At 40.1% G+C, this 19,875-nt stretch overlaps 1 protein-coding gene across 1 annotated transcript in view; it reads right to left on the reverse strand.

Moving 5' to 3' along the window:
* Positions 1-19,872, reverse strand: part of LOC104270610 (B-cell receptor-associated protein 29-like) — a 22,456-nt gene extending 2,584 nt beyond the window's left edge. Inside the window, 6 exon segments of the mRNA XM_009865020.1 lie at positions 6,104-6,212; positions 8,906-9,041; positions 14,143-14,190; positions 14,192-14,285; positions 16,312-16,412; positions 19,781-19,872. Of these exon segments, the coding sequence (XP_009863322.1) occupies positions 6,104-6,212; positions 8,906-9,041; positions 14,143-14,190; positions 14,192-14,285; positions 16,312-16,412; positions 19,781-19,872 (580 nt within the window).
* Positions 19,873-19,875: the final 3 nt, after the last annotated feature.

Genomic DNA, 19,875 nt, shown 5'->3' on the forward strand with positions numbered 1-19,875 from the left:
CCTGTTTTTGTTAATTAATTTATTTGAATCTATAGGTTCAAAATCATTCTCATTTTATAAGTCTGCAAGTGGTTTTCCAGTAACAGGACCCATCTCTTTACATCCTGACCCCACCTCTTTACATCCTTTCTTTCATTTCCACACTCTTACACAGCTATCCTTCATCCATTAATGCATTCTTGTACGACATCAATACAAAAAAACCCAAATCATTTTCTACATATCCGACAAGTCAAATCCCATTGCATTTACTCTCTCTGACCTTACTACTGTTCAAAATATTCAACAGTAAAATTTGAAAATCCCTCTAAAAAAACCAAACGTGACAAATTGATACAACTGTGAATTTTAAGCTGTAGACAAAAACACATGCATATGCCATTTTGCCTCAAGAATTCGCTAATTAGAAAGCTAAATTTTGCCTTTGTTTAAAAATTCTTGTACATATAGTAAAAATTTAGAATATCTCATTTCTGATGGAGTTGTAACTCATTGTTACTGATCTAATACTATTTACAAGCAGCTGCACAGTTCTTTAGTTGCACCTAAAACCTGCTGTATCTTTAAAACATGACCAAAATATCTAAAAGTATCTGCAACCCAAGAAAGCAAACAAGTCGCTGCATTGTTTCAATGTTTTGACCAAAACAGATGTGCGATAGGAACGCCTCACCTAACCCTAGAAGAAGAATCAAAAGCAAAGAACAGATTGTCCTTTCCGCTTGTGTTGCCTACGGACAAGAAAAACCCACAAAACAAGGCCCAAACCCAGATTCACCCCTGTTGGGCCACACAATAGAAAGGATCACCAGATCTTAGACGACATGAATTCCCCAGCAAGTCGAATTCTCTGCGTGTCTTCTAGTGAAGCAAGAGAGCCTGTCCACACATCGCTGCTCAACTACGCTGCCATTGCGCTCGCCGCAGCACAGCCAAGTCGATGGTACAGGTATATTGCTGCCATATGGACTGTATCATATCAACAGCGATCCAGCCGAAAACAGACGATCCTTTGTGTGCACAATACAGTCAGTTGTTATTTCTGGCTTCCATCTAGCCTGTTACTTTGCCTCACAGGACACAGAACAGCTGGACTGGCAGCAAGCAAAGCCCAACAGCTGATTGTTCCCAGCAAGTAAAGGCATGTGCAGGCAGCAGGAGAGCGCACTGCTTCTAAGTTAATGCAACTAATGAGAGGAACGGTCACCAAGTCTCAAAACCGGAATCGGCCTCAGTATTGAGAGGTGGACTATGCTTTTTCATCCCTTCCCTTCAAAGAAAGAAAGTCAACACAATATTCTTATGGCAGTGTATCAGTGGAAGACGTTTATGGAAAACTTTATCCCTTTACACTGAATGTATGACTAGAGGTCCATAAACTAATGCAACACGTACTGTCTGGAAGAAGTAGAGAACTTGTCCTTCCCTTACCACATTCTCTGTATCCTGTTCAAGGCCAGGTAGTTTACTTCAGATTCCTTTAAAGTCGAAGCAGGATGAGGAATAAAATTGCTTTGAAGAGGTTACCACAGCCCAGCAGCTGTAGCATTTCTATTTTCCTCTCAACAAGGATGAAGAATCAAATACTAAAACAACACCAAACAGCTACAAAAGCAACCAACTGGGCATTTCCATGCACAACTCCTAGTCCTGGCCTGACTAAATAACTTGATTTACAGTGCTTGTTACTAAGGAAACTATGTGGAACTTAAATTAGCATAGCTCACAATACAAGTCTAAACCAGAACTGATTTGGACTAGTTTAAGATCCATCTCTTAAGAGTCTTTAAGCTGAGAAAGAGCTATTCACATTTGAGAATTAAGGAACTGACGGGACAAGAGATTTGCCAACAAATACACTGTAAAGCTGGGAACACAGCTCCAGTCAAGTAACTCCATACTTATTCTCAATTCTCTTCTTAAGAGGCAGTGGTTACAAAAGGCGCATTACAGCATCTTCAGATGGCATAAGGGGCCTCATGTAACAAAACCAGGACTGCTGTATGCAGTACCGTCCCTTCAAATCAACAGATACGAACATCAACTGTTGCTGCACATGACATAGCGTACTAGCTCCCACCAAGGTTACGATCTCACAGTTAAAAATAAGGTTAAGTATGACAGACTTTGTTCTAAACCTCCCTCTGCCAATGGCTAAATAACATCAAACCATGGTTAATTCTTTTAACTTGTATCTCCTATTCCCAGCTTACAAAAAAAAAAATAAAATCTGATAGATTGGGGTTTTGGTGTTTTGGGTTTTTTTTATCTGTTTGTTTTTTAAAACTGGAGTGCTTCAGTGGAGCTGAACACAAATACAGTTTTCCCATAGGGCACTAGCCTGCAACACAAAGGCCAAAGTGAACTCTCCCTGGCAGCAACAGTTCTATGAAAAGTATTCTCAACATCTGTATTATTCATAGATTTCCAATTTCTAATAATTGTAGCATTTAAGTAAGTGTTGTTCATCTGTACATGCATACTTTCTAGAACAATCAAAAATTAAAAGCTATTTTAAAACCACCTCTCCACACAAATTGTTGCTCTCTTGCTGTCTCCTACATCACTATGCAACCTTGAAACAAAAAGCACTCGTGACACATTCTGTACACACAACAAGCCTCATTAAAGGATGCACAGAAGTTCCATCAGAATTTCCTCCTGCCCCACTGTGTGTCTATGATGACAATAACATATAAATAAAGAGTATTTTCAGAAAAAGTTGAACTGAAGTTCAAAAGCACCTCGATGACTTTGGTGAGTCAGTACGCGTTTCTCAAAGTGAAGTCCTAGCAGCAGAGACGAAGAAAGGGTCTTTAGATTTTATCTCAGTGTGGCACTACAGACTCGGCTCAAAACTGCAATAAGGTCACAGCTCAGTAACTGCACTCAGGTGCTAGGACCATGGTGACCATCATGCTACGTCAGATGCAGGGAGAAGTGCACGTCACTTGCCATGAAATACTGTTACAAGAATGAGGGGTCAACGAGCTGGACAGGAGTCTGTCACCAGTGTGTTCTGCTGAAAGACTTGATCAACACTTGTTCCGTATAAATCTCTGTTGTGTAACTGAAGCTCTAGCCTTTACCATATACTGGGACAATGGCACCAAAAAAAAAATGACCCAAGATAGAAGGTGAAGTAGCACTGCAGAAGTCTCCCTCCTGCTCAATTGGTCCCATAACAACAAACGAACATTTCACACATCAGCATTTCCACAGTATGGGATCTGTGTGCGAGAAAATAAAGTTAATGCACCAAAGGTCCCACTCTTGCCCCCAAGCCAAGGACCACTGTAAGGACAGCTGCTTTACAAAACTTCTCTTGGACTCTGACCTCGTGTCCAGTTGCAGATACTTTGTTTTGTTGTAGCTTTTTCGATAATTTTCAAAACTAGCAAAACGAAACAACTATCATAGCATCTTTTTCCCCAGAAAATGCCTACAGGTCTGAGACCAGCAGCCACACTGCGAGCCTTTACTTATCTGAATCAATGTTTTGTCAGACCCAAGTCTAATGTGCAGCAGGAGAAACATTCTCACATCTGCAGTGGGCGCTCCTAGGAGTATGTGTATTTATTTCTAGGTATCAATGAGACATTTTTCATAATATACAAGTGTACCAATAAAATACCATCTTGGAAGGTCCAAACGGTCACGTCATTACATGTCCAGGTATGTTAAACAAGGATTTAGGCTCTGAGAACGCTAGCCCCACTGCTGGGTGCCTATAAAACTCCCAGTATGTGGGTCTGCAACAAAGTAGTGAAGAACTAGCCTCCTTCCCTTCACTTCCACAACAAAGCAAAAAAGGGCATCAAGGGGGATAGAAAAGTCAAGTGGAAAAGAAAACAAATTTGGCTGAAATCTGTGTCACTTATTTCCAACTTTTCCTTAGATTTTAGCAATTTCATTACTCAAGTCTCTTTGTCCTGTATTTTCACTCCTCCTCCCCGATTGCCCAGAGCAGAGTAGGTGGCAAAGTATCTTCTTAACTTAGGATTTCACTTATGGTTAAGTGGAAAAAAAAAAAAAATAAAATAAAAAGGTAGACTGTTGCCTGTAAAAGGCAGGAAGCCAAAAGTCAGCAACGACTACTGTCTTCACACTATTGGGAAGAGGAGACATCCTGAATTTTCTCTGCCAAAAGTGTAAATACTGGATCAAAGTCTTACACAAAATTTGAATCTCCCCTGAAGTCACAGCACCAATCTGACACAAAAATGTTATTTAAACATGAAGTGGACTTACATTTAGGACTCCTTCTGGTTACCACTTTGAGTCAACTCACCTTTCAACCTGTGACCTACAGCAAAGTAGCTTAACAAATGTACTATATCAGAGCAATGAATACTTGAAACAGCTCTGTGAAAAAGATTATACTTATTTTTTCATCCAAGCAGTGAATACAAGCCCACCAAATCCCCAGTGAAACGAGAACAAAATCCAAATTTATGACTCCTCCTGATACAACAGCTAAAAAACAAACAAGAAGAAATCCCCTAAACCCCAAACCAGTGAAGTTCTCCTTTTCATACTAGTTTTGCCTTGTTTCACTGTTAGGTGGCATGTCCTACTCTTTACCTCCTTCCTTGCAATCCCCCAAAATACACCCTGAATTTCATGGATTGGTTGCATCAGTCACGTGAGCTCAGAAGCATGAAACAAGATATTAAAAAGAGGAGAAACAAGCTTCTTGATCTCAACTCTGATTTTGTGTTATGCATTGCTCACACTTAGTGAGCGTGAAACTCAACATTCACCCACTCAGTTGCAGAAGTTTCAAAAGAAGACAGTAAATTCAATTCACATTAAATCTCTGACACCGCCATAGAAAGCTGTGTCTACAAATGTGGATATTATGAAGTACTTCAAGCTCTCTGGCACCAGTTTGCTCAAAATAATGTATCAGAAAACTTACAAAAAATAAGACAGATGTACCGTAACATCATCTAGCTGCTGATGGTAATTAACATAATCCTGGGGTTTTCCATTCTGGCAATGAGGGGGATGGCATCAGGGGAAGGGTTGTAAATATTTTCCTATTCATTCCTGAAAAAGACCCTCCCTTCTTAACAAAAGACTCAAGGGTGCCTTAATTTATACAACTTTTGGATGGACAACAGCCCACAGGGAAACTGCAGCTGAAGCAGCATGTGGTAAATCTATTTACTCCTTAGCTTTCTCTAGCATTCCTGACAAAAAAGCTTACATTATATTAGTGTTACATACCACCAGTTAGTTTAAATAAAACATAGACTTCTAAGCTTTTCATTGATCCTGTCACTTCAAAGGCAGCTTTGCCCCCATTCTTTAAGAAAGCAGCAGGAGAGGGAAAACCCACAATCAAACTTGTCTGAGAATGTGAACTAATGAGACTCTCTATTTAAAGATTCTTGTTGCTTCAAGCCCAGCTGAAAACAGCTGTTCTACAGGTCTTGTTCATCTTCCCATAGGAAAATGAGAAATGATTCATGTAATATTTGTTGTTATTCCTACAGCTTAGTAGCAGTGCCATGCAAAACGAAAACAGAGCTATGTTTAGATGACAACACGCTAGCCAGTACCATAAATATCTGTATTTTGTTACATTCTGAACATGTGATCAATGCTTACAAGGTCACAGGCTGTGTTATCTTAAAAATACTAATTTCAGATGAGCAGGTGTTTGTAAGCATCACACACCTTGACAGATCCCAGTAAGACAGAACCTAACAGGTAAAATCTGCTTCTACCTCAGTTTAGGTTGCCAAGAAAGTAGTTTGGACAAACTAAACCTTAAACACAGAAGCTGCTAACATGCAAGGCATGTTTCACTGTAGACAAACAAGATTAAAAAAGGTATCAGCTCAAATTGTTAATTACAATTACAAAACAATTCAGGTGTTCAAATTACACGGTATACATTTTCATAACAAAAACATTCAGTAAAATACGGGGATGGCAATGGCATATTTTCCAGTTCCTAGTCAAAAGTGAAGAAATCCCACGCCAAGTGTTCTGTAAACTGATGAAGTTATTCAATGCTATACCTAGAGCACATTTTTGACATTCAGTGTTGCAATCTTTTCCTAACTGAAAAAAAGTACTAACCAATACTTACCATCTGATGTTTTCTGTAGCTCCGCTTTCAAACGTTCAACTTCCTTCTTCAACTTATCAGTTGCTTCCCCTGACTCATCCTTTTTACTGCTTCCTTTATCATTCAAGGCCTATTAAAAAAATCACAGTTGCTACAATTAATTTTGTTTTCTTTAGCCTGACATTAATGCCAAACAACTAGAGAATGTCTACCTTCACCTTGCAAAGTGGCAGATTTTATCAAATGCCAACACGGCACAGGCAGATACTCATTCCAGGAAAAAACATCCCAACATTAAAATAAATAATAAATAAATCTCAATGTTTTAAGTCTATAGTAATGGCATCTTTGCAATAGTGTGGCATTGTCTCCTACGTAAGAGTACTCTGTATCTCTGCAAAATACTGTTCAGGTTATAAATGGCTTTCCCAGAAGACATATGCTGGGACTGAAGTGACGGCACACCGCTGCGTTTATGTGCAACTTGTTCTAATAATTATTCTGGTTAAAATCACGCAATACATCACTAATCTCTCCTTGTATGTTTGCAGCTCTTTCTTTGATCGTCAGAATACCTCAATATTCAGATTGCATTTCCACTGAAATTCAAGAAAAACTACGAAAGGATCCAGCAAGAGCCCTCCCAGTACTAGACACAAGGGTAGTACACTCCTGTACTCTGAGAACGTTGGCACTGCTACACTTACGCATGCCCTCAGTATTAAGACAATTACTACCAATGACTTAAAAGTATCATACGTTACGGATTAGATCCTGTGATTAGACCCTTCGCTCGTACAGCCTCTATTATTCAATCAAACATCACCTCTGCTATAAAAATGGCAAAAGAAGTGGTAAACACTTAATGGAAAAAAAAAAGGTACAACTGAGATGAACAGCCATTAGGTGAACTGGCGATATCAGACTTCACGGTGGGAGCGAAGGGGAAAGGTGACTTTAGAAAGAAGGAAAAGAACATTTCACAAAGGCTGGTAAACAATCCAAAGAAAAGAACTGAAGAAAGTTTTTCAGAAGCTATTTAATCAAAAAGTAGAAATGGCATTTGGCTGCTGGTAACAGGACCACAGCCGATTTGTCACTAAACTGGCCACAGATTCCCTCCTTCACTTTGTGTATTTATAGAAAGGAAAGAGGTGAGCACAAACAGTTATTTCTGTAAACTTTTAAGTCCTGTGCTCCATGGAACCTCTGAACAGGAGACGGCACAGACTTGACAAACTAAAGCAAACTTATTTACACTCATGGCCAGTGCCCTATATGCAATCGCTCAGGCCTCTCTCTGATGGTGGAATGAAGCACACTTGAAAATGAACATTCTGCAGGAGCCAAACTACAGAGGAACTTCAGTCCTGATACCTCTATAAAGAGAAACTGAACGAATGCTGACTCTGTATCTCCAGCACAGCCGAGATCCAGGCTCAGCACGCTGACTGTACCTGTGGCTACCACTGCTTTCACAAACCATGCACTCAAACCCACAGACAGAAACAGATGGGAACACAGTTGCCAGTTTCTATTGCTTACAAAAGGCTAAGGGGATGTGTTGCTACAAAAATGTGAAAGCAGAACAAAGAGAGGTCTTTTGGCCAAATCCCAACAAGACAGAGGGAGAAAAAAAAAAAAAGAAGTACCAGTATGCAGCAGAGAGACAAATTCCACGGCTGAGGGAGGGAGTCCGGATCATTTTGCCAAAACATCAAACCCCCAAATTTTGGAATCATCTCATACTTGTGAAATACCTAACACACACTCTAGCAATCCTTGCTTAATTACACCTTTCAAAAAACTGGATACTTTTGCATCCCCTTGTAGTACTTTTTGCCCAGAGCCTGTTCTCTTCGTCCAAAGATTTATTACAAATAAAAAAAAAATTAAAAAAATACAGTGCTGGTAACCACAGACACTGCTCCAGATAAACTGGAAGGCAACCTGCACACACCTGCAACGAACTTTGTTTTGACAATGTGCCAGACTGAAGAATGCTGTCAAGGTCTTTATACCCTGGATACCCGCACTCTAGTTTATGGCTCAATCTCTTCCAAGAGAAGTCAAACTAACCTATTACGAGAAAAGATTTCATAAATTTATCTTTATCATCTTAGCTGACTTCCCTTCCTGCATAACTGTACGCTGAACCACAACAAGGAAACTACACCTTAATTCTTTCCATTCTTCTTATAAGTAACATATAACTTTGGTCCATTGGTGGTTATTTTAGGCAAGAATTTTTTAGTAATATCCTCATTAATACTATGGCAGCATCTTACTGAGAAAGGCAGGTATTACGGAATTGGGTGACCTACCATAAAAATAGATGAAAGAATACAAACCCTAATAAATACCAAAAAAATTTTCCAATTTAGAAAAGGTATTTTTAGGACTGGAGCAAATCCTACTTAGAAGAAACAGACAGCATGACAACAGCTATACTTTTCTATACTGGACTGCTATAGCCCTGACCTAAAGAAGCAACTATTTAGGACAAAAAGAGCAAAATTAGCGTCTCCTTCTGCTTTGCTATGATTAAGTTCAGAGAGATATTTTAAGAATATATTACTACTATGATGAAATTTGTACTGGAAAACCAGAACATTTATTTGGATTATTTTAGTTTCCTTTGTTAATAAAACACTATTGAAATTTATATTCAGTATTCTGAATTACATATTTTAAGAACATTTTTCTCTCTTTTTCTACCAGTGGAAAAAAATGAATGACTTACTTAATAGCAAACCATTCTCAGAGAACTCTGTATTACCTACTTGCTGTATAAGAAAATAACTAAAAAAAGCTCAGAGATACCTCCTGCAGCCTTTCATTCTCGGCCATGTATTTTTTGGCTGCTTCAGTAGCATCGTTTACTTGTGCTTCCAGAGCTGCATGAGATGTCATCCCTTTTGCCAACTGAGTAAGAAGGGTAACAGTACGTCTCAATACACTGGTGAAGAAACACAGTTAACAGCACAATAATTCACAGCACAAATTAGAAACAAAACTAAACAAACTCAGATAAATTCACCCCTAAACAAAACAAACCTTTTTCTCTCTCTCTCTAATAGATGTGAAAACAAAATCACAAGAGGACTGTTTATGCATGTGAAGGGAAACATGCAGGCTCATCAATAACAAATAATAGTAGAACAAGAGACTGAAAAGATATTCAGCCACCAAAAATCTGATTTTTGCCTGACGAAGAATCCACTCCCTCCCAAAATCCCACAGCCATTAAGGGGTCAGAGATATGCTTGCTTAAAGGCTGAAATTTTGTTTCACAAACTAATGTTTTGAATTGGATCTCCGAATCAGATCTCCGAATACAAGATCCAAGCAACACGTTACGGCAATGAGTACAATGCAAAAAAAAAACCCCAAACCAAAACAAAAAACACTCTACAACTTAATAAAAGGCCTTACAATAATAAAATTAGCAATGGGAGCATGTTAATCTTCAAAGTACTCTGTTGACACTGTAAAAATCAGAACACACATGAATGTCAGCACTTATATGGCACCTCAAACCCAAGCTTTGCAAATACCTCCCTTGATTTGATTTAGTGATTGCCTCTTTGCATCCCTACAGTCATTATTCATCCCAGAGTCTTTCAAAGTGTTGCTGAATCAAGGAAAGGCAACACTGAATTAAATTAATTCCTGTAATATAACTATGCAGCTGCTCTTCAAAAGAAATTTGAAAATCCAAGTAATTGGCTTTTTCATAACTGAAAGTGTATTAATAGACCTTTTGGCCTTCAAGGTAAGCCCTCTCCCCAGCTTTTTCATTGAAGTCTCATTTTCTTAATTTTTTTGGTTTTAATAAAAAAAAGGTAAGGTCTCCATGTCAATACTTCCCCAAGGGTTAGTATGTTTTACTACTGCTTACTAATTCATAGATGCAGCAGTCAGGAGTCAGTAAAACTTCATTACTAAAACAGAATTACAGAATCATGCAGGTTGAAAGGGATTTCCAGGGGTCATCCTGTCCAAGCTCCTGCCCACAGCAGGAACAGATTGAGCAGACTGCTCCAAGGCTTGTCCAGTTGAATTTCTGATGGAGCTTCCACCATCTTTCAGGATCCTTGCTAAAGTGCCTGATGGCTCTTGATACCAAAATAACGTACTTTTTATCGCACATCAGAATTTCCCAGGCTCCTGGCCTGTTGCCTCTTGCCACTCCTGTATGGATCCATTGAGAAAAGCTGGCTCCATCGTCTCTACACTCTACCACCGCAGAGCTGCAGAAAGCAACAGTGGCAGACAGAAATTCTTCCTTCATGGTCTCTTTTTTCTGACTGAAGCCAAGCTCCCTTATCCTCTCCTTATAGGTCACATTTCAGCCCCCAACCTTTTCAGTCCCCTGTTACAGCACTCGAGTATTTTGGGGAGTCAAAACTGGACATGGTCCTGCAGCTGCAGTATCACCCGTGCCAGAGGGGAGTAACCGCTTCTCTTGACCTGCTGATTACACTCTTGCTATTACAGCTCAATATGCAACTGTCTGTCTACCCGGACTCCCAGGTCCTTTTTTGCAAAACTGCTTTCTGCCCAGCCAGCCAGTCAGTCAGGCCCCAGCCTGGAAGCTTTACATGGTTATGTCATAAAATGTCAGACTTTGTATTTGCCTTTGTTGAACCTCACCAGATTTTTGGCAGCACTTTACTCCAACCTGTCTAACTCTCTCTGAATAGCAGCCCTGCCCTCCAAGATATCAGCCACTCTGATTTGGTACCGTCTGCAACTTGCTGAAAGCACATTCAATCCATCGATGTTGTTAATAAGGACATTAAACAGTATTCTTCTCCATGGACATCCCCTTGTCACGGGGGAGAAGTTTGCGTGCCCTTATGAGGTTGCGAGCTATGCCGGCAGTGGCATACGCCTCCGATAGGGTCTCCTAGGCCAGACAGGTCTCAAGTGAAGGGTCGGACTAAGTGTGTCCACGGGTAGGATGGGCTCACTAGCCTCCCAGCAACCATCCTAGGAGAAGGACAACTCTAACTCCAAATCTGGCAGATGGAGCTTGTTTAGCCCTGTAAGGCCATCCATCTAAGAGAAGGACACTCTAACTAAACCTGTGTCCTGACGACTTTGCTGTCACCGTGCAAGCTCACTAGGCCCTGGCAGATGAAGCTTAGGAGTAAAGGGTGGGGCCAGTTCTGCGCACACTGAGCCTCACCTAAAAAATCTACTGCGCAGGCTTGAAGGTTACACCCACATTCCCGCATCGGCCTTTTTAGCCATCAGCGCGCTTGTAGCAAGTGTAGGTAGAGCCCTTCCCATACCTTGGTTTGCAAAGTAGCCATGATGATGAAGAAACAGTATTTTGCCCAGTACCAATTCCTGAGGGGCAGCAGCTGGAACTTGCATTACTATGACCCTTTGAGTCCAAAGGCCCAGTGAATTTTCCATCCACTTTTTCTTTCCCCCCCTACTTCTCCAGCTCATATCTCTCCACAGGCTATAAGAGACTATGTCAAAGGTCCTGCTAAAAGCACACAAAATCCACTGCTACGTCCTTTACCCACACAGCCAGTCATCTTGCTGCAGAAAGCACCAGCGATGATCAGGCACAATCTCCCCACAGTAAATCTCTGCTGGCTGTTCCAAGTCACTGTATCCTTCATGCCTCTAGAAATGGCTTTGAGTAAGATTTGCTCTGTAAGCTTTCCAGGCAGGTGAGGTTGATTAGTCTCTAGTTCCCTACATGCCACTTTTTGTCCTTCTTAAAGACAGGTACAACGTTTGCTTCTTTTCAGTCACCGTGATCCTGCCCCGATCACCATAGTCTCTCAAAGATGACAGAGAGTGGCATTGCATGACGCTGGCCACTCCCTCTGCGCACAAGGACGCACCCCATCCTAGGATGCCCCAGATTTCTCCATGTCCAAAACCCGTCCGAGCACTCCCTAGCTACATCTGCTGCTCCTGTGGGTAATGTTACATTCTCCACCAACTCTCCTAGAAGGCTCAGAGAATTGGGAGGCCAAACAGCAGACCTCACCTGTAAGAAACAATTTAAGGTAAGGTTGGTAACAAGATCGCAGTGTCTCATTCTTATCCATATCCTCTGTCATTTGGTCCCTTGCTTCTTTAGCTTTCCTTTTGTTTTCAGCCCTTCTCATCCCTCTCTGGTTCAGCATGGGGTAACAGAGGGCCAGACAATCCTTTACAGGTTCTCCCCATCTCCCAAGGCGTGAAGTCAGATTAACAGACAGGTCCCTCTGTCCTGCCCAGGGGACAGTCTCTGGGAACTACGACACTCCTCTTCTCTGTGCAGACAGCAGGTGAATACGCAGCTGGCTCCAATACCTCCACCGATAGGAGGTTATTTTCCTCACCTGTAGCCAGTGTTCTGCAATTGCTGAACCACAGATGAAGATGAGCTTTTGTTGTGTTGCCAGAAGCTATAAGCTTCTAGCCTCCTCCATTTGAGGAATCTTCACCTCACTCTTCCAGAATTCACTCTTCCAGAATTCTCCTATTGGCTGCTGTGCTAAAATGAACCAAAGCTGACCCAAAGAATGAACTAGGGCACCCAAGTACCAACGACATGGCCTTACCTTGGTTGGGTGACAGCAGTAGCAGCGTAGGACAAGGCAACCCAAGGAACATTTTTGCCCCCTTTTCTGACAGACATTATACCTAGTTAACGGGTAAGCAAAATAGCTCTACTAAAGAAAAGGTCTCTGATGTAACCACTACTGTGAGAGTATTTATTTCTTCTAAATCTTGGCAAAAGGCCAGCAGCCACAACAAAGAACTTAAGTAAACCTCTTCAAGAGGAGAAGTTTCATCCACAATAAAATCTATTAGGGACAACCAATAACTTTTCCTCCTTGAAAGCTGAGTGGGAGAAGGCTCCTGAGGGACCAGCTTCCAACTCTTGCATAGGACACGATACAGTTACTTGTCTCTTGGAACAGAGATCACAAACATTTCTGTGCATGTTTACTTAACCTTTCCGAAGAAAGGCAAAGAACATGATGCATTCCTATCACTATTGTGTAAAGCTGCTACCACCTTTTTTTCCCCAAGTTTTCCTGCTCAAATTTTTCCTTGATGCTACTTTATGTACAATGCTCCTCAATGATCAGCTAAAATGGTCAAACATCACTCCAAGGGGAAGAAGTCTGTCAGAAGCCTCCGTGATTTCAGGCATTTCCTTGTTCTGCTTTCCTCTTGCATATATAGGCAACGCCAAGCAGCTCACTGAAGGATCCAGCGGAGGGCCAGCATTCTTTGCCCAGTGTTACCATAAAAACTGTACAAATAGGAAATCATCTGATGAACATCTGCTTCCAGTCATTTGCACTATCTGTGTCCAATTAGTCCATGCACTCCTTGCCCAACTTGTAAGACCTGCGGGTGGTTGTGGCTACTGTGAAGATTCACAGTTAATCTTGGCTGATACTGCTGGGCAGTACAGAACTGTCCTTTCTGTTACCCTCTTTTATTAGCTGTATTTAAACATCCTGAAAGCGATCATAATATCATAGCAGGCCAGTTGCCACAAAGTGCTTGATCTGAAATAATATCTGAAACCTTCCTCAGAAGCTGCAACATCATCCTGAACTTCCTAACTTCAAGCTTTAGATGAAGTAGTTCAAGTCAGTCTCAAGCTTGCTCTTAACACAGCAGACTGCAATAAAACTGACCTGCAACACATTAAAATTATTTTAACAGTACTTTAGTTTTTGAGGGTTTTTTAAGCTTTTTGGGTTCAAAAAAACCAAAACACAGGGCATAAGTTTAAGGAAGGAAATGAGTATTCCCCGAAGAAATTTCTCCTGCAAAATACATGTTTTCTCAAGTATTCAAAACGTTTCTTTCCATGTGTTGCTCACATATCCTTTCAACCTTCAAACATTTGTAAGATATTATTTTCCCTGATCTTACTTGCCTCTTCGCCAATCTGCTCCCACTTAGTTCTTTAATCTCTTCATAGGAGCCTTCCAATATTTTTTTTTATAGTTGCATTACTTTGTGTGACAGTTCCTGTAAGAAATGTGCTATGTAGAAATTAGAAAAAAAGTTATACTTACAGCCAAAGAAATAACGAAAAACCTGAGAGATAGAGATTTCTTTGGGATCAAAATCTGAATATGATCAAATGCATTGGTATTTACATTTATGGCCTTTTCAGTCATGTGGACAGCTGAATACTTCCTGACTTCTCTAACAGCATCTGCAAACAAAAACAGGTTGTTTTTATTCACATCTGTGGGTGTGCATGTATGATGAACCAGTCACAGTACTAATGTATTTGGACTTTCTGCTCAGCAAACAGGCACAGGATGAAGAGTGACCTCACTAATGTTATCCATACATTTTAAAAATGGGTCTTGCTGAATCACTGAAGCAATACAATACATTTCCAGAGCTATGCTAAATCATTGCCCAAACATGCTTCAACAGCCATTTCTAATACTTGCACCCAGCCACCAGGGATCAGGCCAAAAGCAATGCAGATGTTACCAGAGACACTACGGAGTGTCAAAATGTCACTGCTGTCAACCGACTTAAGATCCAGCTAGTGGACAAACAGTGAGAAAACAGAGAGAGAAGGGGAAAAGAAGGGATGCATTCTGAAGTATTTGTCTTGTATGGAATTTGTTAGATAAGCATGTATTTTAGTAGTGACAGAAGTGTCTACTTTATCCTTAAATCATGAAGAGGAAAGAAGTATTTCTGTAATATCCATCAAAACAGGAAGACTGTAGTAACGCAGTGTGAAACAAACAGAACAGAGGGGTTAAGCTACACCTCAGCTTGCTTTCATCTGTCTTTCATCCATCTTTCAGCTCCCTTTCATCCATCATATACTCCTGACAGTTCTGCAGAAGGGCCAATACACTGCCAACACTTTTCAAAGGACAAAATAATTAATTAGGACTTACAACAACGTAAAACCAAAACCTAAACCACTTAACACTTATTAGAACATATGAGCTCAAGGTCATCATGCACACTTCAAGCCAATATGGCATCTACAATCTCTGCCTGTATATCAGCAAAAATATACATTTCACGACACATCATGAATCCTGGCAGAATATTTTGGCCACATGTCATTAAATTGCTGCTGTATTTATCTATGCAGACTATATAAACTCCAAAGAAAAGCACCTGTGAATAACATCACTTATGACTGTCTCTTTCATATTCATAAGCTATTTAGAAGAGGAAGAAAAAGAAAAAACAATTTGAAGTGAAACTTTGAACAATGCAACAGAGACAAAGACCAAACAAAAGTCCACATCTCTGTGCTACAGGAAGATTCTAATCTTGCAGTAACCCATCATCTTGTGCTGTGGGACAAGCATCTCATCACCGCTTTACTTTAGCCCAAATCTATCTTTCTGCAAAATCAATGGCCATTACCAACTCAAAAGCAAACTAGCAGTTCAAGAGAGTAAATGGAACTCATCAGTTCGCAACCTGAACACATTTACTGAAGGATCTATTTCTAAGGATAATACTGAAGATAATTTAAAATAATATTTTAAAAGCTTATTTGCATTTGTAGTGCTTTTTAATATTAGGAATATAATATAGCAATCTAGTCTTTGTAACATATGCAGTGAATCTGTATGTTTCTCTCAGCAGAGAATAAAACCACACATTTTTTCTTTGTATTTAAAGTAGCATACAGGAGATGCTTAACACACAAAGCAGTCTGGACAGACATTAAATGAAATCAGTCAGACATATGGTCATCATTCAGGGTCCAGTTTCACTAAAGCTTTAATCCTACTTGACAGACCTTAGGATCTACCAATACTAAATGTACAGAACAGCTGTTTTGTATCTGTGCTGAGCAAAAGTACTCAAATAGCTCAGTGCTTGGATATATTCTTTCGTCTTCTGTTTCAACAGCAACCAAGAGAAAGAGTGCCATCTACTGCAGATTGTGCAGCTTAGCTAAACTCTTGTATCAAACATTTGAAGTCCATTTACTTCTGTGAGAAAGCGAAACCAAGCAGCGGTTTAGATCGAGCTCAATTTTGCCTCCTCATTCACTGCTGAATTACTATTGCGTCTGGATTCCCAACACAGATGCAGTATAAGCCCTCTCAATTTCCATTCTATTGTAGAACTTCTAAACAAATTAGCTGACTTATATTAGGCTTGAATACTTTCAATTAATCTATTGCCATGAGCTCTATACAGCAGTTTTGCCCCCATTTGTTAAGAAATTATTTCACACTTACCAAGAAACAAGACGATCAGTAAAACTATTATTGTGAGGAACATCTTGTTCCAAAACACTGCCACTTTGCTCCATAGAGGAATCATAAAAATTTTCTGCCATCTGTAAAACAATATTATGTTATTCAAAGATAATTGAACACTAAAAGAAGAGCATGATAACCTCACAGAAGACAGCCTTTTTATTGATGAGACTTATGTAGGGTCTCTGAATAGCTGCTTTAATTGCAGTATAGTTTAGGTATATGTAACTTTTCCAACAATCCAACTTGCTTATCTCCTTTTTGTTTGTTGTCAATTCAGGCAAAGACAGTTGGTTCAACTTGAAAACTTCGCACAAGGCAAGTACTCTCCGGAGTGTTTTATTTTAGCTTTACTTTGGCTAGCCTTACTTTGTGTTCTGTCCTGGCTACAATACAGTCAGGGATAGGGTAAAGACTGTAAGACCCATTCTATCACTTTTATTTCTACCCACTCATACCGCTTGTTGCCAGATAAAATCCTTCAAGAACTAAGATCTCTACCAGCCCTCTTCAGAAGGCTTATCTTTTACACCAAGGAGCCTGCATCATTATAAAGTACAAGGACCGTTACCACATTCTAACTTGCAAAAGACAACAAAAGGACAAGCCTACTGTTTATATTCTGTAAAGAGTTAAAAACTCTTTCAAGAGCATAAATTTATTGGCTACAGAAGCAACTTCAGAGACCCAACAGTGGTGAAGGCCAGGTTTGTTTTTTTTGTTTAAGCAGTCAATTGCCTGTTCAACATTACTACACGAAGGGCTCTGCAAGAATTCACACAGCACAAATGAAGAACCTGTGATGCGCTCAGATGAACTGAAACCCACAAGAGACAACAACAGAGCAGCTGCTCATCCTTTGCTGCAGGTTAGAATCGGTGCTACTGCACAAATGAAGTAATAGCTATTTATGCCAGAGGGCTGTAACACAGGCATGCTAGTCACCAACTGATTACATCAGGTAAAATTTCTAGGTTTTATTAAAAGTATTCAGATTCTCCCAAGACTGTTAAAATTTGTCTTTCACCAAAGCAGCTTCCAACCTACTATGAACTTAACTTAAATTATGTATCATCATATCCCATGGCTCCTTCCAGTTGTTTTAGCATTGTATGTGAAAAAACCTCATTTAAAACTTTTAGTATAGCCTGAATTCCTTATAGCAGACAGCCACAGTCTGTACCAACCAAAAAACCTTGTGTTAATTAAACCAAGCTACAACTCAAATGAAGCCAACTTTCTAACTTGTTAAACATGCAATTCTCTAAGTTTCATACCGATCTCAGCTTAATAAGTGATTCTCTTAGGTATGACCTTAGACAAATTATACTGCCAAGTTATACTCAGGCTAAAAATAAGATCCCTCTACTGCAAAGTCTTCCTCTGTTATATTTTCACACTGATTTTTCCTCAGGAAGTACTGAGGAATTCCTTTTGGTGACATAAGTCACCAACAAACATAATCCTTCCAAATTATAATACTAGACACCAGTATAGATGTAGGGCATGTGGCAGTACATATTTTTGCATACTTGCATTTGTATATTTGTCAATTTACTTATTCCCCAAGAATTCAAAGAGGAGTTCATTATCTAAAAAACGTACATGCACAAAAGAGGCAAGCCGTCTGTTGGAAGACTGACAAAGCAAAACTTAAAAAGAACAGTAATTTCACGTGTCTTCAATCGCACATGCTTTCCTGCTCTGACAGAACCAGCTACCAGGCCATCAGGACGTGTAAGGCAGGACTGCTGCCGTCTGCTACTGTCACAGCAGATAAACAAAATCTTTAATCCCACAAGATTCCTGCAACAGCTTTGTATCAAATTGCACAAGGCACACACACAAAGGATAAAGCTGTTTCACTCTTTCAGAAACACCTGTTCAAAGAAATAGCTGAATGCTACAAACCAACCACAAAGATTTAGCTGTATATAATTAAAAGGAGCATGTTTAATATTTGAATAAGTCTTGGTAACAAACACTGCAGGTTATGAATTTGCCTCTTAGACACAAAGACTGGATGCAAGTCCTGTTTATGTCGTAAGTGAAACCTATTTCAAAATTGCCCATGCACTCCGCATGTGTCATCAGCCTGCAGAAATTCTTGCAGCTAGTTTCCTCACATCATTAATAATCTGATTACAAGTCCCATAATAATTCTCCCTTCTTACAGTTGCACTTTTGATTAGAAAACAGAAAAATCCAGAAGTCAATAAATCTATGTTGAAATGTTGAACTCACAAGCCAGCTTGTAAAAACCTGAGGTTACATTAGATTTTAGAACAAGTTTCAACTTCTGAAGTTGACTCATTACTGTTACATTGGCTGTGGATGATCCAACCAATTTCAAGAATCACACAGGTTTAAGTAGTTAGACTCTCAGCACAGCAAGGTTTTGGTTATGTTTACTAAGATACTACAATGAAAGCTGCATTCTTCATTCTAAACACATCTAAAGGTGCAGAGAGCAAAGACATTTTTACACAACTCTGAGACAGTGGCAATGTGTTTTGAAAAGCTTTAAGATTTCATTTCACTTGGCTTTTTAGGGTGTTGGGGTTTTTTGTAGGTTTTTTGATTTTTTTTTTTCTTTCTAGAGTATCAGCTGTTCTTAAACAGAAATCATAACTGTTTCTCTTGTCTTTGTAGAGAAGCTAGTTTTCTGTATTTTCCACAAAGGAGTAAAAATAACACTACCAAACCTGAAGAGCTACTTTTAGGAAACAATCTTAAGATAATGCTCTAAGCTAGGCCTTTAAAAACAATAATAATTTACATATTTTATTTCTTTCCCTTACTAAGGGCATTTATTTTACAAGAATGATTTTTTTTCTTAATGTCTGCGTTACACTTGAGAAGCATTATTTTGTTAGCCTTTATACATTTATAAAGGCCTTGATTTCAGTAGCGCTCAATCTTAGGCATCAATCCGAAATACATTTAAAAGAAAATCTCAAGTTTCTCACAGCCCTTTCACAAGCTGCATGCAACAGCTCTGAATATCGCAGGTCTCTTATCTGTTCAGCACCCACAATGCCTCGCACACCGAAATGTCGCCATGAGCTCCTCGCAAACTTGGACAACAACTCCCGAAAAGGCTGCATCGTCCTCTCATTTCTTACTGAGCTCCGAGCAAGGGAAAGCCAGATGCCCTCCTGTAGGCTCGCTCCTCCAAACACCAGAGAAGGCTGCAGGGCTAAAGCAAAGCCCTGGGGCTCATCCCTCTGCTGAGCCAACAGCCTGTGCAGGGCAACACGGAGCTGCTCAAGAGAGGCTTATGACGCTTGAAACTCCTGACGCTCCAGTGCCGAACAGCATTCCTTCGGCTTAGCTCACTGCTACCTTAGGATGCAGCAGAACTCGGTTTATAAAAGCAAAACCCGTAAGACACAGCCAAAGGGGTGACCAGACCAAGCTGGGGTTGTCCAGCACACTCGGGTCCTACCTCAGCGGCGAGATGAACGGCAGGCAGAGCACCAGAATCACTCCTATTTCACCGTACAGAAAGATGGCAACTGCCGTCCACTGGAAAGTCATCCT

The sequence above is a fragment of the Apaloderma vittatum genome, unplaced genomic scaffold (genome assembly GCF_000703405.1).
Source record: "Apaloderma vittatum isolate BGI_N311 unplaced genomic scaffold, ASM70340v1 scaffold18592, whole genome shotgun sequence".
Taxonomy (NCBI): domain Eukaryota; kingdom Metazoa; phylum Chordata; class Aves; order Trogoniformes; family Trogonidae; genus Apaloderma; species Apaloderma vittatum.